At 47.8% G+C, this 24,789-nt stretch overlaps 1 protein-coding gene across 1 annotated transcript; it reads right to left on the bottom strand.

Moving 5' to 3' along the window:
* Nucleotides 1-1,142: 1,142 nt before the first annotated feature.
* Nucleotides 1,143-24,390, bottom strand: LOC119226313 (mucin-2). Its single transcript, XM_062559019.1, has 4 exons — nt 22,019-24,390; nt 17,187-20,871; nt 14,265-14,339; nt 1,143-2,080 (listed from the first exon to the last, which is right to left on the bottom strand). The coding sequence occupies exons 2-4, from the start codon at nt 20,129-20,131 to the stop codon at nt 1,891-1,893; spliced, it is 3,210 nt and encodes a 1,069-aa protein (XP_062415003.1). The 5' UTR covers nt 20,132-20,871; nt 22,019-24,390; the 3' UTR covers nt 1,143-1,890.
* Nucleotides 24,391-24,789: the final 399 nt, after the last annotated feature.

Genomic DNA, 24,789 nt, shown 5'->3' with positions numbered 1-24,789 from the left:
TAAGCCCGCTCTGCTCTGTCGTCGGGATTACAGGCTGTGCTGTAGCAGATTAATGACTGACAACTCCACACTCCTTCTCAGCGGCACACACGGAGAGCTACCAGGAGGGAGCATGTGCCCGGTTGTGAGGGGGGGAGGGGGGGGGGAACAACTGCGGGGGAGATAATGCGTTGTGTTGGTCTGAGAACAAAATGTCAGCCGTGTGTGTGTGTGTGTGTGTGTGTGAGGTGGAGACGTGCGGTTGCGAGACAGGGAGGTTGTGTCTCAATGTGTTATGTTCAAGCGATGGTGCGTGAGACAAAATCTTTTCAACTTCAAGTGTGTGTGTGTGTGTGTGTGTGTGTGTGTGCACACACGTGCCCAAATGCACGTTTCCCGTTTCGACAAACCAAGTGGAGAAAAAAAAAAAAGAGTCCAGTACACAAAGAAGTGTGGACTGCGGACCTGACACGGATGCATATTCCCTCCAATAACGAGTACAAAACAGAGTCTGTTCCCGACTGCTTTGTTTGAGGCAAAGGGGGCGGGGGGGGGGGGGGGGGGGGTGGAGGGTGTGGGGGGTGTGGGGGGGGGCCTGGCAGGAGTTGCACGAATCCAAACAAGCGAGCAAACAAACTGAGCGCCAGCCCTCTCTGAAGTTTGGAATAAATTAGGTCAGGATCTCACACAACCTCAGAGCCCCCCCTCCCCCCCCCCCCCCACACACACACACACACACAGAAGCAGCTTATGTGTGTCATGAATTACTAAGTAGTAATATTTTGGGCTCGTCACAGCCGTCACACAGCTGAGGCTGAATTTCCCGAGACGTCCCCTGAAGTGTCCACGGAAGTGGGCTGTCTGAGCCGCCATCTGAGGGCCGACAGGCGTTAGAAATGTATAATCGATATGAATTTAACTGGAGTAATTCACCCCCCCCCCCTCCCCCCCGCCCCGAAGGTGACTGAGGAATAAGCAAATAATAATAAGAAAAAATAAGAAATATTTTGATTGGTAGCATGCTGGAGAACTACCTTTGCAGAGGTATTTTTTTTTTAAATGCAGAACTTCAAGAGACAGGAACTCAAACAGACAGCAGACAGAAATGTGTTTCAGGCTGCTGACGCATGTCGAACTCTAGAATGAAAACACACACAACCGGCTGTGGTAAAATACTTTTATAGAGCTGTAATCCATATCTGAAATATAGCATCCAAGCAGAGTAGCTCAACTCACTCAATGCCTCAGGTTACACACGCCTTTTATGTACATATGTCACTTTATCTGTTTATCTATGCAATTGTGGGTGTGCTGTATGTACATGTAGATGGTGTAGTTTGTTGTCAATTACAGTATATTAAAAGTTTTAAATACAGATCATAATAATTTTACTTTTTAAATGTATTTGGATATAAAAGCTGGTGTTCTGACCCTCATTAGTCCATTGATGAAGATGAATCCTCTGTATTTTTCTCTCTTTGCCTATAAACTTTATTCATTTGATCTGTTATAAATATCCTTTCTGCTGTATTGCCTCTTGTACGGTGACCCTCATCCCGTTCCACACACTATAGATGCTCTTCAGGTCTCCTAAATGCTTCTGTGACTCATATTGTGGACTGAACTTTTGCTTTTATTTTTACTCCCTGCGCCAGTACCAACCTTGCAAGTGCTGAAGAGGCATTTCAAGGGCACAAACAACATTTGCGCCCCGGTCGAAACCCTCCTCATCGACTCCGACAGCTACACGGCCACGACCTTTGCACCCAGCTCTCCTCCCACGGTTCCACGCTTGCATTTTGACGCATTTCAATCCTCCGGCTCAACCCGTGGTCGTCGTAGCTCGTCGCCTGCAGTGCATTGTGGACATCTGGGAAAACGTCTTTCCCTCCGGTCCGCCCCGCAACTCTCTCAGAGGAACCAGAAGCACTTCTTCCTGTTCTTCCTGGCGGCGGCAGGGGGCCGCACCGGCTGAGGGGAGTCTTGTTGGTGGGGCGTGGAGGGCTGGGGGGTCGGCGTCTGCGGCGAGCCCTCGGGGGGGTCGCCCACCTTCCACGTGCGCACCACCTGCCCCTCCTGCAGACGGAAGTCGTGCTCCACACTGGGGAGAGGAGAGGAAGAAGGCATCGGTTATGTGTGATTGGAGGCCGAGCTCTCGTTTCCAGAAACATCGGGCTCTTCAGCTGCTAAGTTCTCCGTTGTTCCCCAGCTATTAGTCGCTAACTGTGTCGGTCTGCTTTTGGGGTGCTGAGCAGCTGGTGTGCAGTAACTTTTTAGAGATTTTTCTACTGTAAAAAGCTGCCTGCTGGGGCCAAAAAACGACGAGCTGAAACTCGTTATTGAGCTCCCCCCCCCAGCTGACGGGAGCGACGCGTTCAAGTGATAATTCGCTGCTCCTGTCACGTTGTCACGTTGTTTCACATTCTAAGAAATCTATTATTAAAAGCCGCGCATGTTGTAAAATAACAACGTAAAAGTACAAGTGAGAACCAGCACGTAAAGCATTTGCCGCCGTCGTAGGAGACAATAAATGGAGCCCGTTGACAAAGTGAATCAAGAGCTGAAATGCTGAGTATTACGGAAATGTTGCAGCGCCAGGAGTGATCCCCGGACTGCAGTTGAGACAAACACCAAACGAAAAGTCAGCAAGGTGCATCGTCAGTAACATGACAGTACAGCTCAGGGGCATCAGTGCGAAATGAGACGTGAACTCTGATGCACCTCTGCAGTAGCTAACCGGTAAATGTGAGCAATAATAAATGACTGCATCTGCAATAAAGGTATAAAGACAACATTTGCTTAGGGAATCACTTCAGTCAGCAGTCACGTGTTGGGTAAGCGTTTCGCCTCCCGTGAACTGCCTCTTTTTCCTTCCTTTTCTTTTTGTTATTCGCTTTTTTCTTTCTTTTTGCTGCTATTCTCGCTGATTATGCGGTGGCCTAGTTCGCTGGCGTTGCTCATCGCAGACGCTGGAATGAAAAAAAAAGGACTCCCTCGGTTCGAGAGGCGCCCGCAGAGGAAGCCGAGGAGGAGCGAGCCGAGAGGCGGCGGGCACTGGGGGGGGGTGGGGGGGGGGGGCCCTCACGTCCACCTCCACCTGACTTCATAGAGCTCCCACTGACCTCGGGCCCCTCGACCGGCGCCCACCGGGTATTTTCTAATTCTACCAAAATAAACGCATGAAACCTTCAAACTCCAGACAGGAGCACGGTGCAGCCAGCGGGGGGGGCGGGGGGGGGGGGTACAAATAGCAGTGGAGAGGATTTCTCTCCTCTGTAATATTTACAGCAGTTAGAAAGAGAGAGAGAGAGAGAGAGAGAGAGAGAGAGAGAGAGAGAGAGAGAGAATAAAGAGGCCACTTTAACTGAACCTCTTTATGGGCCGCTTCACAGCTTGAAACAAACCTCCAGCGCTGCGTAAAATGAAGAGCTAGTCACCAGGAAAGTAAGCAATGGGGTCTCTGCTGTTCCAACGCCCCCGAAATGAATCGAGTAGAACAAAGTGCTCCGTCGCCACGTCTGCGCTGCCTCGCTGTCTGCGCCGCCGTCGGGCCCAGCTCCCCCTACGGAGCCCCCCGAGTGGCTCCTCACGCCGCTTCTGTGAAAATGAAACGCCGAGGCGGCTCCACGGCGCCTCCGCCGTGGCGGCGGCTCTGCGGAGGAGCTGTCCACCCTCAACCCCTTTAATTATGTGCACACCGAGCCCCACAAAGCGAGGTGGTGGGCGGCGAGCGGCGCGAGGGGAGGCGCCCCCCCTCGGGTTCCCGCGGTTTGCCCGTTTCACAGAAGACAGCGGGGCCTGTAATTCAGAAGAGTTGTGTCAAGAGTTGGAGAAAATCTTCACCCCTTGTGTGTTTTCACATGAGTTGGCGAGGTAATTGCTTACATTCATTGTGTTCTGCAATAGAAGGTGCCCATTTGTCTGCATCCATATGTAGATACGTGGTTTCTGATGCTTTCTGGTTTAGGTTTGTTTACAGACAGTGTTTTGGCAGAGAATGTATAGTTGACACTCAGTACGTGCATACGGCCCTTTTCGTACTAAAATGAGCCTGGGTTTTTCATGTGAAACAAGATTGCGTATTTCATAAATGGTGCATTGCATTGTCATAAATATTTCAACGAGGTGGTCATTTGGAGACGTAATTTTAAGAATGCTTTCAAAAGAAATTGAAAGATTCTTTTTATGTTTTATGTGAATGGGATTTTTCTTGCACCCCCACCTGTGTCTAATTGGATCACAAGTCTTATGAGCTCAGCGTTTCAGTGGGAGGATCGAAGTGACTCCAAAGTCACTCGTCCGCTCCAATTCAGGCTAATATATCTACGCTGTGAGGTATTTGTCGGTAAACTATCTTTTCACTGCGTGACCTTCCTTTGTGCGCGTTACTATATCCTTTGAGAATTACTGGATTAATTGACTATTTTTTTTTAAACCATTCAATTTGGGGGGATGCGACCTTGCCCAAGAGCACTACCGCAGTGCATTTTCCGGAGGGGATTGAATCAGCAGATTAGACCAGATCCTTTACCTAGAATTCAAGGTTACTCAAAACTGTTAACTTAAAACAACTTGAGAAAAATAACACTAATGTTTAAACTATCGTGAGCTACACTACTGGTCCCACAACACTTTCTGTAAATGAGGATGTTAGCTGCAGTCAGATGGGATACAGGCTGAACATTTGACAAGCTGAAAATAATATTCTAAAACACATATATACATATATATATATATAACCGTAAAGGTTGAGCAGGGGTTCATCTCTTTTTCATCCTACCATCTATTAAACATTCATACAACACCACCAGCAGCAGATCATCATTTCTCCTCACCTCTGTGCTAGAGTGGTGGAGGAAAGACTTTTAGCAGATATATATACTGTATATATATATATATATATATATATATATATATACAGTATATATATATAGAGAGAGAGAGAGAGAGCAAAGGCAATCAACTCCAGATATCTTTGCAATTTTCTCTCCTATAGGCTGACTATTCTTGAAAGAAATACCCAGAGAACATTTCATTTCGGCAGCAATTACATGAGCAGTGAATCTGCTTGGAGAGCGCTGTTCATCTGTCCCACACAAACTCGTCCGTCAACACACAATGTAACACATAAGTGTGTGTGAGTCCACGCATGCAAAGACGTATTAGACCCCCCCCCCCCCCCCCCCCCTCTGAATCTCTTTTGAGCTTGGCGTCAGACTGGGGCCCACATTTTAAACATCCTTCTTGGATAACTGCATCGACAACCTGACGCAAAAAAAAAAATGCTCAACCTCCCGGTGAGGGGAAGAGAGAGAAAGTTTCTCTAAACTCCGGATGCATCGTCATCCGTATTGTTGTAGTCAGATTATCTTCATCTTTTTGGTCCCCGAGGGCTGGAATCAGTAATCTGGCTTCGCTAACAAGATAGACGGAGGCAAGAACCAATGGAAACGGATGTCTGAGCAGGGAGACAATTCATTACCTCAGTGTGCATCGCTGGGAGGAGATTGGGTGACTGAGCGAGAGAGGAAAAGGCCGTGAAAACGGCGAACATGACTAATACCTCAGGGACACGACATTAGATGATTTATGCCGTCCGCGCAGGGTTTGACGATGCAATATAATTGATGTTAATCAGAGAATGCTAAAAGCTTGAATGCATATCACCGGCAGTCGGATCAGATGACAAGAAAACGCCTCTCAGCATGAAACAGAACAATTTATTGCATTGAAACTATTTGCTGGGATACGAATTTGGCCATTTTCAAGGTCAATACATTTGCTTTTATAACTAAGTGCTGAAGTGCTTGTCAGCGGTTTAGAAAAAAGGGAAACCTGTTGTGGATGATATTAAATAACCTTGTATGATGTTAATGTTTCTCTCCCTCCATTTACTTCCGCTCGCTTGCATCTTTTTCCATTTTGTTATATTGAACGAATTATATTTAAATTTTCCTAGCAATTACCCACATACATTTGACTAATGTGACCTTATTAGCGACCTCTGGCGCTTCCCTCCGAGCTTTGTCTTTCAAAAATCACCAGCCCAGCCATTACCAGCGAGAGAGTGCGCAGACTCACCTTGTTTTCAATTCTCTCCCAGCGCATAAATGTTGTTTATTGGAGAAACCCTCAAAGATCTAAGCTTGAAAAAAAAAAGGTACTTTGCATCAAAAGGGGGGGGGAAGAAAAATGAGCGTTGAGCGTGAACTCACGCTCATTACTGGTTTACTTTGGGAGGTCACGGTGCGAGCGCGCCGCCGCCAACACCTCGCCAGATCTGACCTGGTTATTAAATGTAGCATAGCAGAGAGAGAGAGAGAGAGAGAGAGTGGGAGGTGAGCCGTAGAGCCGTGACAACATGGATACGTCATGTGAGGCTGTTGAGGGACATGAGAAAACAAGGGTGAGAAAATGTGATAATAACAGGTTCCCGAATCCTGCAATGACAGGGTTTTTAACACATTTGCAGGCTGCAGAAGTGAGTCGTGAACCCAGTTTTGCCGCGTTATTTCCCTTTAAAGCAATCTCATGTATAAAGTCTATGGAGCAACCTCACAATGACAACCATACTATGAATATAATGGTTGGCAGATTTAGCTACATTTGGACTATAGGCCAACCCTTTCCGGAAAAGAGCATAGTATCTCAAAGCTATATTTTGTGTGGTAAAGTTGTTTAGAAGTAGCATTCATCTGAAGCACAGGTCTGCAGGTATCCTGCGGAGTTTGTGCGAATTGTGGTTTGTTCAAAAGTCAACTGGGATGATTTTTAGCTGAACGGAACAGTGAGTCGGCGAAGGTGAATTAAACGGGAAAAGGTGACGGCTGGCTGCATGCGGCACCGCTCCGTCCTCAGCACCACCGACGTATTGAGTGATGGCTGCTGGAGCGGAAGGCTCTGACGGATGAGTGGCTATTGAGGAGATCCGAGAGAGAGAGAGGGAGAGAGGGAGAGAGAGAGAGAGAGAGAGGAGTCTGACAGCAGGGCGGCAGTTTGCCACCAGAAAGAAAACAACAACAACAACAACTAGCAGTTTGGGTCCATTGTTGCACTCATTCATAAACACACACACACACACACACAAAAAGGCTTTCTTTGTGTAAAGGGTTATTGCATTTTCTTTCACCTCTTTGCTTTTGGAAGTGGAATGGATTATAGCGTCCCAGGGGGAGGGGGGGGGGGGGGGGGGATTTAAGGCTGGGGTGAGGATTGTTGGAAGACATGTGCATAGATGCAGAAAATCGGGAGCAGATTAAGGTTCATCTCCTTTTTTTTTTTTCTGGGTCAAAGATACATGACAGACATATAAGACAGAATAATAGTGGTTTCGCTGATTTGATTTTGTTGCCCTCGACATGACGAAAAGCAGCCGTATTTAAAGTTACTGTGAGGAATATACAACTGAATATTAAACAGTCTTAATCTCAACATCTCAGGCATCTACATATGAGCATCATGAAGATCAATGCTGTGAAATGCTGGTCATCTGTGTCACTGGGTCCCGATTACAGAGAATCAGGTGAAACCTGACCGACTCGAGTCCACCACACACACAAAGACCCAAGACCAGCTCTTATTTTGAAAAGACACTGTGTGCTTTTAACGAGAGAAAACTGAAGTTTCCTGTCAACGCTAGTTTATTTAGTTCAGCTTAGGACATTTGACCAATGGTATTTGACGAGTTGGGAGTGACAACGCGTTGACCGTTGACACGGTTGCCCACCGACTAAGACATGCAACACGACGTTGCTCAGACCGATTTGAGGACCCTCCATCTTCACGCCAAAGGGATTTCTTCCAAAATGAACCACGAAGAAGGATAAGACAATTTTAATGAACGAGTTAGCATCAAGCATTTAATATCTCATCTATCAATCATCTCCGGTAATGACATAAGCTCAGTGCCAGAGCAGGGAGAAGATTGCGAGTGGGTGCTTGGGGGGGGGGGGGGGAAGAGGGGGGGGGGGGATAGCTTCAGGGATCTAATTTAGCTGTGGGTGTGATTCTAACGTGATTAGTATTTATATGACACATCATCCACGTTAGGCACTGCTTCCCTGTCCCACATGCCACTCTTGATCTGCCGCTCTCCTCCTCCCCGGTTCAAAGACACGGCGCTATGGTGACGGGCACCATCTGGCACTCTGCTGCTGGCACCCGGTTCGGCCTCTGTGTTTGTTGCCAAAAAAAGGCACGAACAAGGGTTCTTGCTCTCCCTCTCCTCTTGGTGTGTGTCTCTCTCTCTCTCTCTCTCTCTCTGTTTCACACCCCCGACCCTGTGACTGTCGTTTTATTCACACAAACAGACGGATACACATCGTTGGACATGTAACAACGTTACAGTACATCGCATCTCCGGGGCGAATGGCTCTTAGACGGCAGGCCGCTAGTGACACATTCATTTTTTTTTCGCTGTTGTTTTGGTAAATGGCGTGTTGTCAGTGGTCATTTCCGAGGTCTTGTTGTCTTCACGTGCTTTCCGCCGGCTGAGCATTTCCATGCGTGCAGCTTTGTCGGAATGAGAGCGATGCCTACGGTGTATTTTCTGCCTCTCCGCCCCGCGCGAGGGGGCCTGTTGCTGCGTGGCCCAGCCCTGAAGTAAAGATGGATTACTGCAGAGGACGTGCCTGCCCTGCCCTTTACACGTTTCACACACACCACTTATCCATTATCGTCCACGGGGGAAGGGTGCACGCGCGCGCACACACACACGCGCGCACACACACGCGCTGGTCTGAGAGCTCCGACGGCGTCGTTAAGAAAAGGTCAGAGTCAAGAATCTGACACATCTTGCTTTAGAGAAAACAAAAACCTCTCATGTCCAGTTAAACTGAAACTGTCTTTGTTGTGTCGCGATCATTTTTGTTTGTTTACCTGCGTCTCCGTTTGCGTGTTTGGTTTGAGACACACGGCGAGCAGGAAATCTGTTTGGGTTTGGATCCAATCGGACACGGACCACCAGGTGATTTGAAGTATCACAGAAAAGCAAAGCAGGGCCCGGCGGTCGGTGGATTATGCCGACGCCGCCCGGATTAAAGGGACTTAACCACGGGGTTCCATAAGTGCGTTATTGACTGGATGTTTGGGATAATTTGGTGTCTAGGAAGCAGTGGACGGCTGACTTTCTTTGACATGAAGTGACTTGAACATCCGGGTTTATGTTATAACTCCCTTGCTGTGTGACGCCATTTGCTCGGACCAAATGAATCCTTGAAACGTACAACGCAAGAGACAATTGTGCTGAATTTACGGAGGCAAATTGAATAATAATAATAATAATTGCTGTGTTTGTTCCCTCTCAATGGCTGCTTCAGCTTTCCCCAGAGCTTAGCACTCTACCTTGAGTCAACAATTTCTATCCGCTCGCGTGTTCCGTATCATAGCAACCAGACACAACCTCAAATGATTTTAGTTGCTTTCAAGTTTGAGAAAGTTGGGGTCGCGGTCAACAAAAATAGTTCGATAGTCCAATTTAAAACGGGGCACTTTGGGAGCGTTCACACAAACACATGCAAAAAAAAAAAGTGTCACTACTTTCTTCTTCTTGTGTCTTTTCTTCAAGAACTAAAGCACTGTCCTAATCCTCCTTTCTCTTTAATTTTCCCCGAGAATTCATTCCATATAGAACTTGCAGAAACAACCTCGGGTTCCACTTCATTTGTCCGTGGATGAGGAAAGCGAAGCTGCAGGAAATCACTCCTCCTCCTCCTCCTTCTCCTCCTCCTCCTCCTCTCCCCTAACTCTTCTTTCCTCCTGCTCCGACACCCAATCCAGGGCGGCCATTTGCACCACTTCTCCGCATCCCCTTTTTAGGTGTGAAATGTATTTATATTCAAAGCGCAGGGGGGGGAAATGGGGAATGGAGAATGGGTGGGGGGGAGAAAGTGACACAATCTACTGGAAAAGGCGCCTGTTTCTGAAATTTGTAAAGTAGCGTATTTCTCTGGATAAGGTGGGACCGGTGGGTTCTCTATAGGCCACATGGGAGAGTTAAAAGACCCAAGTAGAGGAGTAGCGCTCCGCAGGGTGGGATGAAAACGTCGTGGAGGGCGAGAGTAGTGAATGAGATCTTACTCCATTCTGCGCTTTGTAATATGACAGTGTTTAGAATTTTCTTTTTCAATCAACTCCCTGAAGAACTTATCAGGGTTACGCTACATCCGCCTGCTTGACAATGCAAGGCACACATCGCCGGTCCATTACTGGGATGCATCAGACAAACGTGTCTGGCAGCCACCTGGAGACACAGTGAGAGGTTTCAAGGTCTCCTTTAAACACCACTATTACTTTTTAAATTCTTTTAAAGCCGCTTTGATTCATTTTTAATGTCAATGAATATTTCACCGTTTGTTCAGAATACGCCTTTTTTTTTTTTAAAGGCAGAGTGGAGCGAGAGAGATGCGCAGGGAGAGAAAGAGTTGGAGGAGGTATGGAGATGCCCGAAGATTCAACCCTGCTTCCCTCCCCCTTGCCCACGGCCTCTGTGGCCCATCGCGGCCTCCATCGGGTCCCATCGTGCACGAGCGGAGCCGCCGCGTCACGAAGCTCTGAGTCACGATGGGCAGTGCGTGGCGAAAGGATGGCGAGTGACGAGCTCTTTCTGTGGGCGCTGTCACAAAATGTTCCTCTCGAGCCCTCCCGATGAATCCATCCCCCCCCCCGCGTCCCACGGGGAGGAACCCCTCCACCCAGCGGCGTGGAAAAAAACCCGCGCCTGGCACTCACGCGTACGCACGGACGGGCCCTGGTGCGTTGAGAAAGGCGTTCACGTCACACAAAAAAAAGCAACAAAAAAAAAACGTGGACTTGTTAATCCCCCCCCCCCCTCCTCCTCCCCCACACACACCTCGAGTTCCTCCGGCGAGGTGCGTGATGGAGCAAACAGGCAGAGAGCGGCGGCGGAGATGAAGCAGCGGAGTGCAGATCTGATTAGGCTTAACAAAAAAAACAAAAAAAAAACTCACCCCTCTGGGATGAAGCTCAACGGACCCTTGTTAGACCTCCGTGCTTTGTTCCACGCGGCGCTATTTGTCATTAGCAGGAAAGAACAACACGACTCCACCGGCCGATTAACACTCCGGTGCGAACTACACACTCTTTGAGGGTCACGTGCTGACGCGCAGTTAATGGGCCAAATAACATCAGGACACATGTTCATGTGAGGCCCTTAAAAATGGGAACAAATGAAGATTTCATTTCTTGGTTGGGTACAAAATGCCACTAGAATTTACCTTTGTATGCTTAGACTGTCATTAGCATTTCTACGTAAGCTTTGCCCAAAAAGATGTCGTGAGGTCATGTGCCAAAGTAGCATCGTACTTTTACTAAGACCTGTATGTGTCTGTATTTTTTTTAATAATACATATTCACCATTTCCATGCTGTCTCATTCGCTTAATTAAATCCATTATGCTAACGCACATTCAAATTGAATATAAACATATGTTTGAATTTGCTTTATTGCATGTTTGTGCATGATTTAAACTGACTATGATGAGAGGAAGCCCTGAATAAATCCAGAAGTATTACCGCCGAGATGAGAACGAGAGCAGCGCGTGAACTTAGACGGTTGTTGTTTGCGGGGAACGACGCAAAAATAAAAGAGGAGAACTGCAGAGTCAGATGAAAATATCTGTGTGTTCATCACAACTGTTCGACTGACTTATTTCACACGACACGCTTGATCTGGCGTTAATATGAAAAAGTTGATTTAAGCAACTTTTAAATACAGTTGTGCAACGTTTTAAAGATTTACTCGGGTCAAGTTTTCTTTCATATTGGTTGAGGATGGATACTCTTGCGTGAGCGTAGTCTGTGCAGTATTGCAGTCTGGGCTTTTCATCTAGATTGATACTGTCATGTGATGTGCTGAGCTGTGCTTTTCTTTGAGGACTAAGACCTCTTCAAGAGCCTTTTTAATTGATGGAATCTGTCCTGTCAGATTTCATGGCTTTTCCATCACTCACTCCATTCCAGGCTCCACTTAATCCGTCTTTCTCCTCCAACACCTTCTTCCCCATTGCTGCCAAATTCTCTTTTAGACTTAACTCAAATTGAGCCTCAAAGAAAAGTAAATCTCCTCCACTTTTAATGGAGGAAAATCCTCTTGTCACACATGAAAGAGGCATGTCGACTCGGGAGGTAGATGGAGCGATAGGTCCTCATCGGACCATAAAAACAGCGGCTTGAGTTGTCGACTCAGAAGCAACGTATTAAGTGTAATATTTCACTATCTCATATTACACTTTCCGTATATATATATATGCTTCATGCAGACCTTCCTGAGCAGAAACCCTCACTTTAATAGCTTTCAAGATGAAGCCGTATTTGGTTTCTGAATGAATCACTTTCTTCATGGGCTTCTTCTCCCTCTGCTCGCTCCTCTTCTTCTTCATTTTCTAAATGTCAGATCTTTTCTCACAGATCTTTTTTTTTTTCTTTCACATCCTCCAACGTCTTTCTTCTCTGTCTCGTTTTTTCTTTGATTGAGGATGTTTGCAAACACACTAGAAATGACTTAGTGGAAATAACCAGATTAGACTGAATCATTTATGTGCTTTACAGTAATTTAAACTTCAGCAATAACACAATTAGTTTGACAGGTTAATGTCGAGGATGTGTTGTAGCTACAGAAAACATCCTATTAGCACTACAGAATATTAAATAATAAATGACTAAGTAGGTGAGCATTCACCATCACAATCACTGCGAGCAATCATTTGTGTGTGTGTGTTTGTGTGTGTATAGACGCCACTTTTCACAGCTCCAATTTACAATTGAAAAGACTGATGATGAATCTTGGCCCATTAATTGGGTTATGCTGCTTCGGATTTATGACACAATTTGATATAACGCTTCTGCGGCGTTTGAGCGAGAGCTTTAATAATCAGGGTAATGCTGTAATATTATGAACATTATTTACCTAGAGAATCATCAGAGTGATTCAGGAAGAAGAGAGTCCTTGTTTACTGAATTCAAGATGGCCTGCTTTGCCATACATACAAAAATACTGTGAAGTTGTGGCAGGATTTGTACTTTTACAAATATTGTAAACATAGGTACAACATAGGGATCAGCATAATCATTTTAATACGTTTGTTTATTCATAGATTGGATGTATACAATATTAATGTAATATTAGCTTAATACGTGTAAATGATACATTTATTACTCTGGATTCAAAAATGTGCATGTATGTGCACGTTTAACGCGATGTTGTGTAACATGTAACAAGAGTGTACATGTCTGACAGTAGGGATGAACCATGGGCATCAGGACTCAAAAAGGGGATTTAAATACTGATGTTTGGCTTACTGGGAACAACTAAAGTCTGATAGATGAACAAAACAGTTCTATTCTTGAAAGAATGACAAAAGTGTGGTTTATTTGGAGCGAACCTCTGGACTACATGTACGATGCTTACAAGCTCGCAAGCGCACCATTTGTTTATAGAAAGGTTCCATGGACCTCAATCAAAATGCTTGTAGAATTCTCTGTCACTTATTTAATGTGTCAGGGTTTAATCCAGTGATAACAAAAGGATAGTTCTGCTGCGGCGCAATGACTGTCATCCCTCCTCTCTCCCCACTTTCTCCTCTCCCTCTGCTGCTAATAACCGCTTCTTCTTTTTGGCAATTCTGACATTTACAAGCAATTTCAAAGCCATCCACAATTTTCTTTTCGCTTTTCTTCACCCTCCTGCAAAGTGTGAAATCCTGTTTGTTAATTGATTGATTTCTCTTCAAATTTCCGACCGGAATGATTACACAGTAACTTTGTCAGTGTGTGTGTGTGTGTGTGTGTGTGTGTCTGTATGTACGTGTGCGTCATTGCGTATTTCGCTCTTTGTGCATCTGTGTGTGTGTGTGTGTAAACGAGAAAGTAGAAGTAGAAAAATGAGAAGAGCAGAGGAGGGAGCAAACCAAGCGGGCCCAATATGTGTTGATATTCACCTCGTTAAATCTGATAGAGCGTGTGTGTGTGTGTGTGTGTGTGTGTGCCTGTAATGAGTCTTAATAAATAATATCTGTATTAAGTGATCAAACCTGCAGTGGTGTTATGGTCGCGTCGAGTGGCCACACTCAAAAGTGCTGAACCCGGGCCGCTCTGTCACGCAGAGCAGAACGGCAATCCCACCGAGCCACAAAACTGAAAATCCCCAAACTGACGTGATGGGAGATGACAGCGTGATGCACATAACTGTGCGCCGAGACACGCACTGCGCTCTCTGTGCTCACATGTGGCAAGTGCTAAATATGCAGGGGGATACATGCATCCACGTACCTATAGATGATGCAGGCGCAGTCCCTGCAGGTCCCGCAGTTCTCAATGTCCTGTCCGGTTCTGTATGAATGTCTTCTGTTGAAAACCATAAAGATGACATATCAGGGGGAAAAAAGGGATGTTTTGCATGCATTGGTTTGTGTGGGCCCACAAAAGCACGTTTAGTTTATCGTTCCCCTTTGCTGAACCACATTTCTGGAACACACATCTCTGCAAATACACTAATATAATCCTCATGGAAATCACCCCTGATCATCTTTTAATGAACGATACTCCTTCCAACCCGGCTGTTACGTAAACCATGAGTCACTGTATCACTCCAGGCATAAAACAGTGCTTATGAGGTAAAAGTCAAGGCTGCATGCGTTACACTTTGCCCCATCACTGACTTCTTAAACAGTAACAGTTATTTCCCTTCATGACACGTATGCAAAACCATGTTCAAATGTCTGCAGGGTATATCCTTAGCATTAGTGCGAGGAGTGTGTTTGGGATTACACTGCTCCAAAATACGTCAAGCTTTTCCTTTAGATCCGTAGACACACATCCATCCACGTCTATCTCGTCCTATCCAAGAGTTCTCTCGTCCCCGCATCGTGTACTATTTTGGTGCGATAAGGCGGGAGAAATGACTAAGCAGCTTACAATGTCAGAAGCAGATTAATTAAAGACTTGATGAGAACAGTAAAGGGTTTACACAGTAACAGGCATGACGCATCTGAAACCACCAACATGATGACGGCCAAGTCCTGATTCCCATCTATCCCTCACTGCTGCATACGTGCAGGGGGAAAGAGCTGCTGCGGAATAATACAAACGAGAGACCAAACCGACCCCTGCGCTCCGTCACGCCATTAATTCTTCAGCAGATCAAGAGTTGACATTGAAAACGAGGGTTGCATGACAAGCTACGAAAAGATATCCAGAGGTTTCCCAACTTTTCTCTGTTCCCCGCCTTGCTGTTTTTTTGCCAAATTGACATTGTGTTCAGTCCGTAAGTATTTGATGCAAACAATGCTGGGATTGGCAATGAATAGATGAGTTGGATGCCGCCGACTCTGAAAAAAAAAACGCTCACCATCTTTCTGTTATTTTCTGGTGGAGCAAGGTGATTGCTGCTGGGATATGAATATTCCCTTTTTAAAGAAGATTCTGCCTACAACAACACACCAGTCTACTCCAATCCAGGAGAAACAATGCATATTTTAGTGGGAACCTATGATCACATTAAATGTCAGCTGCATTTTTGTTTTATTTGTGTTGAGAGAACTGGATTTTCACTTGAGAAATTAACTGTCTGGAAATAAAACAGCAGGCACTTAGGCTACATGCTGATATTTACATTCCAGGTCTCCAAAATACCAGGCACTCAAAATGAACGTACTGTTAGTCCTACTGTTTGTTATTCTCTCTCCCTTTTTTGTTGTTATGTCCATCTCTTTATCTGCCTATCGCTCAGTCATCCATTCATCCATCAAAAGGTCAATGACACTTAGCAGCTAAAGAGTCAGATATTTACCTCGAGTGTTGGTTGAGACCAAAAACAGAGCTAAAAGAGAGGGAAGATTAGACATAAATAATCTCAAACATGACTCCTATTGAATTATTATGCTGTTTGCTAATACATTTGCAAAATCCTCTTATAGTTAAAGTTATAATATGTTATTGATGTATCTGCTGCCCCCAAGTAGCAAAAAGTTATTGCTGGTTTGACTTTTTTGTGACATTCCAAAACAGCAATTAAGTAGAGATTAGTAATTATCTATAAATTACCCTTTGAGGAAGATTATGTTATCTCTTTTACAAGGTTAGTATTATAAATAATGTATGTGAATAATATGGCAATAGAACAGGGTTTATCCATTTAATAAGGGTTAATAGTCGACTGAATGTGAGAGTTGGCCCCAGACCACCATATGGCTTTTCGCACTACATTTGACTTGGCCCTGAGCTGAGAGTCCTGTTAGCCCCGGGTTTACAGCTCCATTAGCCTACGGCTTCCAGCCATTGCACATTTATAACATTGAGTGTGGGACACTTCTCTTTAGGCCCTGGGCTCTCACACAACATCGAAACCCAGACGAACCCATTTTAAACCCTCGGGCTATGCAGCATTTCGCAGTGAGGATTTTAACCGTTGATATGCGGAATGTATTACGGAGGTTGACCCAGGAAAAGTCTCACCAAAGTTAACACACTTGTGAGTGTGTAGCCTCAGACTAAACCCCGCGGAACAGTTCTCAGATCAATTCAGCAAAGATTGCTCTTGTTTGATTGTCCAATGACGTTGTTTAAACATGGCCACTGAGGGCCTAGATTTTGTTCACTCAGCCCTGGAAGACATTTCAGTCTACAGTCATCCGTAGAAAACATTCCTGCACAAGAGACTGCACTGGTGTGGCAGGTTTTTTCAGGTACTGGTGAGATAATGAAATAGAATCCAAAAGGACTGTTTAAGTGGTAGATCCCAAATATTGAAAGTCCTATCCGAGGGCAAAACTGAACCGCATGACAAAATACTATTTGATGGGATTTTCTACGTCAGAGAGGCAACTATTTATCTTTAATCAAGGAAAAATCTGATTTCACCTCACAAAATAATCTACTATTAATATGTACTTGCACTTGATGGGTGAAATTGCATTGCAACACTTATTCTTTTGCCGAAACAAAACTTTCTCCACACATGCTCTTGGCACTAAATGCAAAGGGGAAAAGCCTTTAGTGATGCTAAAGTCAGTAGCTGGATGCTTATGATCTTATAGTGATAAGGGAGGCATGCTATTGTGTATTACAACTTGACAAAAGGTCTGACTGAGCTCAAAACACTGTTGAATAAAGAAGATCTGTAGTTTGGCATCAGTACGCGTGCGTTTCCTTTTTAGTTCCTTCAATGTAAACCAAAATGAAATATCGCCTCACCCGTCTCTTTCTGCCTCCTTCTTCTCAAGGTCTTGAATGACGTCCAGGAGGACCTTAATGGTGTTCTGGCTGGTCTCCAGGACCCCCTCCAGGCTCTGCAGCTGAGTCTGCAAGTTCCGAATGTCGTGCAGGGGTCCGTTGGGGCCCAGGAGCTTTTCCGTCACCTTGGCTGGATCCAGTTTGCACCTGGCGCCCGACACCAGCCCTCCCAGAATTTCCTGGACCTGCCTCAGCGTGTCCGCCTGGGTGGCGGTCAGGGGCCCGGCGGCAGGCCGCTCCCCAGAAGCGGAGCAGCCCCTGGCTCCCGAGCAGCCCTGCTGGTTCGCAGGGTGTTGGCCGTCGGGGGCGCCGGCCCTGGCGTTGGGTCCCGAGCAGAGCATTTTGTGCAGAGCCCCGAGCTGAGCCTGGGCCGAGCTGAGACAGCTGGACTTAAAACAGGCCTTGGCAGGAGAGGAGGAGGAGGAGGAGGAGGGCCGCTTCTCTCCCTTCATCACAGCAACTGGCGGAGTTTGAGCTCTGTGCTTCAGAGAGCTGGCTCTCTCACAGAGCCCGGGAGAGTCTGTGCATTTCACGTCTTCCTTTTTCTCCCTCTCCCCGCCTTTGTCTCTCTTGCCGGCCTTGCCGTCTGCCCTGAGAATGGGTGTTCGGATCGCGTGGCCCGGCGCATCGCTTTCCTTTTTGCGCGGCGTGTAAGGTGGGGGCAGCGGGGGCGGAGGCGGAAGTCGAATCCCCCTCTTGTCCTGAGCGTTATGGGGCGCCTGAGAGGGCGGCGTGTAAGGCGGGGCAGCGCGAAATGTGGAGGAGTAAAGAGGAACGGCCTTCGTTGGTGTTGCGCACGCTTGTGCATTCGGGAGAGTGGACGCGTATGTTTTCACAAGTGCAGGCGGAGAAGTGCAAGATTTTATTTTGGGGACCGGGGAGGAGTAGGGGGCTATGCCTGTGTTGGCAGAGGCGGTATTTTGCAGAGCTTGACATGGAATGTTGCAATGAGACACAGTTTGTATGAGAGTGGCATAAGAAGGTGGAGTAGAATTGGAGTGAGGGGCACGGGGATTAACCGAATGTGTGGTAGAGTAATACGATATGGAGGTGCATGACAGGGCAGTTTGAGTTACAAATGTGCACGGTTTGGCGTTTGATGCACCGCGCGGTTGTTCATGGGTGACGCTCGGGGGAGCGGTTGGATGTCTGATGGGGTCAACGGGAGTTATATTGGGGGTTTCAGTTGGGGTCGGGGTGGAGCAGCTGAGGGGAGCCGAGGACACTGTGCTTGAAGCAGGGGAGGAGCGGTTTTGACCGGGGCATGGTGGTGCAGTTGAGGAGGGACTGGAGCAGACAACAACTGTGCTGGGGGTGGTCGGTGGTGAAACAACAGTGTAATACGGGATCTGAACGACGGGAGCCGCCGCAGTGGACGGTGGTACGGGTGGAGGCGGGGCGATGCAAGCCGGCTTGGCGGGAGAGGAGCAACGTGGCGTAGCCGGGGGTTCGGGGGTCTGCGTTGGTGCACATGCAGGTGGGGGAGAGGTACAGTAAGGCACAGTAGTTATGTGGGGGGCGGGAGGATCTGTAGTCGCAGTCGGGGATACAGGACTCTCGGATTGAATTTGCATTGAGCTCAGTGATGTAGTCGGAGGCGGGGAAGCACACGGGCTACACATTCGTGTCTGGGTGGTGCAGGGTTCATGATTTGGTGGAGCTTCACGTGGCGAGTCTGTTTGCATGGGATTGGTGCACTTTGCAGCATTTGGAGGTGGCGTCGGACACGAGTTGGTGATTGGAATTTGAGTTGTGCATTGTTTTTCACTCAAAGGTGGAGATTTATGTTGACTATCAGTTTGACTTTGGGCGGTGCAATACTTTGAGCTTCGAGAAGGGGAGGGGCTCTCCGTTTGAAATTGAGTGGCACAGAGTTTGGCGCCCGAGGGTGGCGGGGACGGACTGTGCCTTTCGGTTTGGGTTGGGGTGGTGCAGTAGTGCACTTCCTTCCCAGGATCACTCGCCGTCCTATTGAGTCGCTTTCGCCTCCTGACCACTGAGGGGGTGCTGCTCCCCTGGCGCTTGGGGCCATCTCGACAGGATGGAACGGAGGAACAGGGAGACGGCTCGGTGCCGCGAAGCACTGAAGGCGGGCAACTGTGCCGAGAGCTTTTCGCCACGCTAACGGCTGATTTGACATCCGTCCTGAAGGTTTTGGACCTGCGCTCCACCACAACCCGATCCGCAGGCCCCGGGGGGCCGCCCAGGTCCTTGGACCCGGACGCCAACAGATGGTTGTGCGAAAGGTACTCGTCTTGAGAGTCGTGTTCGTCGTCCCCGTCCATGCCCACCGAGTCCCCCAGGCTGTGGCTACGTGTGTGGGCAGAAGAGAGGGGCTGGGGCTTTTTCAGGCACGGGGAGGTCTGGATGGCCGTGCTGGTGCTCGTGCTGGGCCTGCGCGTCATCGGCAAGGTCAGGGAGTTGGCCTGCGGCGGTGCCCAGCACCGGCGCGCGGGACCCGGGGTCAACGGATGGGGAGGGGCCCTGGCTAAGAACGCGGCGACCACCTCGATGGTACTCGCCATGTCCCCGCGCACGGCCCCCACCACGGAGGTCAAGCCAGGCAGGCTCTGAGTCCGCGGGCCATCCCTGTCGGCCCACGGCTTGGGGGACCTGCCGCCGTGTTTGCGGAGGGGATGCGGGCTGTCGCAATCGGCGCCCGACCTCTGGTGGCTGTTCTTTTCTCCCGTCCCGCTGTTGCCGCTGCTGCTGCTGCCGTCCTCCAGGTCCTTGAAGCGGACCTGGTGGGTGCGGCTGCGGCGGCGCTTGAGGCGGCTCTCGATGTCCGGGGAGTCTCGATTGAGCAGCACGGAGCGCACGGTCATCGTCCCGGGCAGCTTGTCCGCCAAGGCGCTCTTGCCGTTGGTCTGGCCCGCGAGCAGGTGGTTGGGCTCTTTGCTCACCATTTCTCCGGTCTCTCTCGCTCCCCCAACAACATCCACAGGCTCCCGATGGGCAGTTTGATGTGAAGGCCTAGTTGTGTCAGTACTTCAACAAGGAACGAGATCTCCCCATTGCTTCATATCATTACAACAGTGAGAGATTTGTATAGTTCTAGTTGCATCACAGAACAGAACATATGAGATTCTTCTTTTTTTTTTAGGTTTGTGTGCAGCTGTAAATCTCGAAGGACTTCGTTTGCAACGAAGATTGTTATTATTCACAGTTCAAGGTGTAGTAATATTACGAACAGGTGTAAAAATTAAGTAAAGATCACCGCGATGAATTCTGATGTCCTTGGGTTAGCGTCTATCTTACCCGTTTATAAAAAAATAAATATCTGCAGCATACAAATACTTTCTCTTTAACTTTCCAGTGAGACAGACTTGGCTGGGGCCTGGGGAGGTTACCGGAAAACAAGCAAGGAGGGGGAGGAGGCAGCCTGTCCATCCTTTCTGTGTCCATCATATTGGCTTGTCCTCTTGGCAGACACTCCTTCTCTACTTCCTTTGTCCTCTGGGCCCTCGGGAGGTTGGATGACCAAAGTATGGGACGGGCCTGCGTACTTCCACATAATGGCCTCTCTGTTTTAAAAAAAAGAACAATTTTGCTCTCCTTTCTTTCCTTTTGATTTTATGACTCTTTTCTCTTTGCAGCTCTTCTCTCAGTGACTCATTCTCTCGTGGCTGAAGATGGCGATGAATTCCTGAAAAGAGCAGGGAGACAAAGAGAGAAATACGAGGAATAAGAGATTGTAATTGTTTCCATATTATTGCATTTCCATTGAAACGCGATGGGCCTTGGAGATAATGAAGGAGATATTAGATGGGCAGCTAGTTTAAAAATGCATGAGACGTGGGTCAACATAGAATGGAAAAAGACGACATCAATTCAGTAAAAGTAATGAAAGGATGTAGGTGGCATAAAAAAACACAGGATATATGATCGGCTCCAGGAGCCCGTCCACAGAGAACAAGGGAGAGGAGATTGTAATTAAGGCCTATTCACACTGGCTGAAGGGATACCTTTACTGTAGATATTCCTCCCTCTGCAAATCTCTTTCGTGATACCAAATGTCTGTCTATTATTCCGGGCTCTCGGGCGCACGGCCTGACTGTTAAATATACGCGCGTGTCGTGCAGATTTTCTCTTTTCCTCCATGTTTAACAGTCTGTGGCCCTGTTGCGAGTCCTTGATGATCGGCCATGGTGACATCCTCTTCTGATTCATCTGGTCACTGTCTGACAGCCCCTCTGCCCCGCCGTATTCGCTCGTATGTTCTTGTCACGCCGATTCTACGGCCTGTTTTTGAAGATCTACGTCCTTGATATGTGCTAATATATTTATATTTATATATATATATATATATCACTTCCACTTCCTGGCTGCCACTAGCGGTCGGGCGCGATGCTGTCGTTTCGCTCAACAAAAAAAAATCTATGGATCTGCGCCTCGTTATCTCCTCGTGATAGCCTCCCGACACTGACAGGCTCGGGCTAATTCTGCATGCTGAGTGTGGCCGTTGCTTTGTTCCCCTCTCTTCTGTGGGAGGGGTAATTAGTGACTCCTTCACAGCTCCCAGGTTATTTAGGGAGAGCGATACCCGAGGGGCTGCCACTTTTATTTACGTCCACCGTTTTCTCTTCTCTTCGCCTCTTTCTTTCTTTCTTTCTTTCTCCGGGGCTCTAAAGAGCAGGATCTTTTGTCACAACCGCGCCCCCCACGTCAACCCCTTTAAAAAACGTGATTATTGGGATTAATTATCATTAAAGTCACTGCTGACAGAGTCTTGGGGTGGTGTGTGTGTGTAACCATAAAACAGCAGATATATATTAATGCGTTTGGAGACAAACCTCAGGATTTCCATTCCATTTTGTATCACAGCAGTGTAGACAGATGAGCTGCGTTTGTTTCACCCAGAAATAGATACTAAGCTGAGGGGGACTGAATCCTGAGAAAAAACAAAAGCTTATATCCATTGCATGTAATCGATCTTCACTGTCTTTTTTGACCTTGAAGACTTTTGTCATCACATACGGCGCTTTTCTAGTCTTCTGACCACTCAAAGCGCTCTCACACTACATGACATCATTCACTCATTCACACCCATTACACTGACGACAGGATCTACCACACACAGTGGCACCTGCCCATCAGTGACTAACATTCACACAGCTACAGGAGCAACGCTGGGGTTAAGTGTCTTGCCCAAGGACACAGTGACATGCAGGTTGGGGCCTGGGTTCAAACCGCCCAACCCTCCGATTGGAAGACGGCCGCGCCGCTCACTCACCCAACGTATCCCGTTACATTCCAGGGCCGTCCGTCTTGCTTCCCATTTCTCTGTAAAAGGCACTCTACTTTAAACATTCTCCCTGACAGATTTTCCTTTTGAGCTTCCCCCACCAGTCGCGGGAACCATTACCTTTTATTCTATGGGCTGTCATCCTGATCCCGCCATCGCTCCTCCTTCTGGCCCATCCTTTTCCCTCTACACCCCCCCTCCCCCCTCGCCACTGTTCCTGCCTCTCGGGGCTGCAAACTACCTTCGGATCAAAATTTACGCCGACACTTTAATGAATCCGGCCCCCTCTTTAATGCCGCACGAGCTCACTCCCGTGGCTGAGGCCGGCTCTTTACCACATGTGACATTTTCATGTTGAGCTGTATTGGCGGGCGGGGGAGAGATAAATCACCAGGCAGGGCGGAGGAAGGTGTGCGACGGCATAATGCCAGCGAGGGTCATAACTCTTTTCGGTTATTATTTAGGATTTACCACAGTCGTAGCGCTGCCTGCCTCTCGGGAAAAAAGGTTTCACTGTGACTATATGGGGTCGCGTCTGTGTGTGTGTCTGAATGTGATGATAATGCTGAGGTCACATCTGACCTCCCTACGCTAAGCCGCGCGTAGTGTGGTAATTTTTTTTAATGCATCCAAAACACCAGAAATCAAGTCGCAGATCTGGTAATAATGTGATTCCTCTCATGGACGTTGAGAAAAACACACCTGTGGGTGCCGACGAGGTAGAAGGTGCCGTGGATTGGATTGTTATGTAAAGGCACGTCGGATCGGATTGTCGGCACGCTCAAATGTTCTCACACAGGTCTGAGTAAAGAGGAGGCACAGAGAGGAAGAGGAAGGAGAGGAGGTAGACGCGCTTGGTTATATTTAGAGAGGCTATGAGACATATAGCAAACTGAGAGGAGCAGCAATCTGAATAAGTAGGAGGGAGAAGAGGCGGAGGGACACAGACGGGCGGAGGTAGGGGGAAGCAGGAGGGAACAACCCCTGGCAGCAGAGGAAATGTCATGGTTAGGGTTCAGTGAAGTGGTAAATCAGGAGCATCAGCGTGTCAGGGCATTTAAGGGGGAACCGGAGAGGAACTAAAAAAAAAAAAGCTATAGGATCAGTTATTGGCCCCCGAGAGCCAAAAGGGACGAGTTACTTACTAATTTACCACACAGTCGGCTCACAGCACACATGGACACAGGAGCCGGTGTGTCGGTTTGCATCCCTGTTTGAAGAGATCCAAACCCAGGAGCAAGGCATGAGAGGTGCCTGTGCACAAACATGTTGTGCTGCACGCTACACAGCAACGTCTCAGACGGGGGCAATGTCTTTGGTTTTATTTGACACGACAAAACCGCCACGAACATAAGAAAATGCAGATGTGCCATAAGGGCCTCTGTGGGGACGGGGGATTTGGGTGCAAACGGAGAGTAGGAAACGACCACAGCAAAATGCATCTAAAAAGTAAAGAAAGACGCCAACAGTGTGATCTTCACTGGGCCGGGATCTGCTCGAGAAAATAAATTCCTCCATTGCTGACACCCAAAGCCAAAACGGTGTAACTGATGCAGCTGCCTCTGACTGATGCAATCTTAAGTTTGATCACGCCGAACAGCAAATTAAATTACACAAACAAACACAAATTAAATCACGGTTTTTAATTCATTATAAACCCGGGGCGACACCGTGAACAGCAGTCATTGTTGTTTCTCGTCAGACGTGGAACTGTAGCAGCGGGGGGGGACGTTTGTTGACGAGTGCGCTGCCATTCGGGCCGCGGCCAGTTACAGTCGACCCGTCACGAGGAGCCGTTATTCACCGGGCCGCCAGCTGCAGCAATAAACAATCCTCATCCACACACAGAGCTTGGGAAGGCTCCAGTGTTGTGGTTTTTTTGTTTTTTTTTTCTTTTGTTATAGTAATCACCACGTGCACGCGGCGCCTCAAACACCAAGAAGAAGCGTCTAGCTGGTCGGGGAGGGGGGGCCTTGGGGGGGGGGGGGGGACCTTGGAGGCTAAAGCACCAGAAGTCGTTCGGGGAGGCCGTGAGCGAGTTGAGACTCACCGGGGTGCCCAAAATAACACGACTCTAAATGCATGAGAATGATGCATCGGTGTAGGAGCCGCTTTGTGTTTAATGTGATAGTTTGTTTTGTTTGGGTGTATTTATAATGGCATTTTGCACACTAGGTGGCGGCGATTAGATGCACACGGGTGTATGAGGGCGATGGTGCATGTGATGCGCTGGGGGCCGCAAGGTTGGGCGGTTCGAATCCCGGCCGCCCCATGTGCCATGTCGAAGTGTCCCTGTGCAAGACACCCAACCCCTAATTG

Source organism: Pungitius pungitius, chromosome 18 (assembly GCF_949316345.1).
Source record: "Pungitius pungitius chromosome 18, fPunPun2.1, whole genome shotgun sequence".
NCBI lineage: Eukaryota > Metazoa > Chordata > Actinopteri > Perciformes > Gasterosteidae > Pungitius > Pungitius pungitius.
The sequence above is the reverse complement of the archived record's forward strand: the minus strand, read 5'-3'. Positions and strand labels throughout refer to the sequence as shown.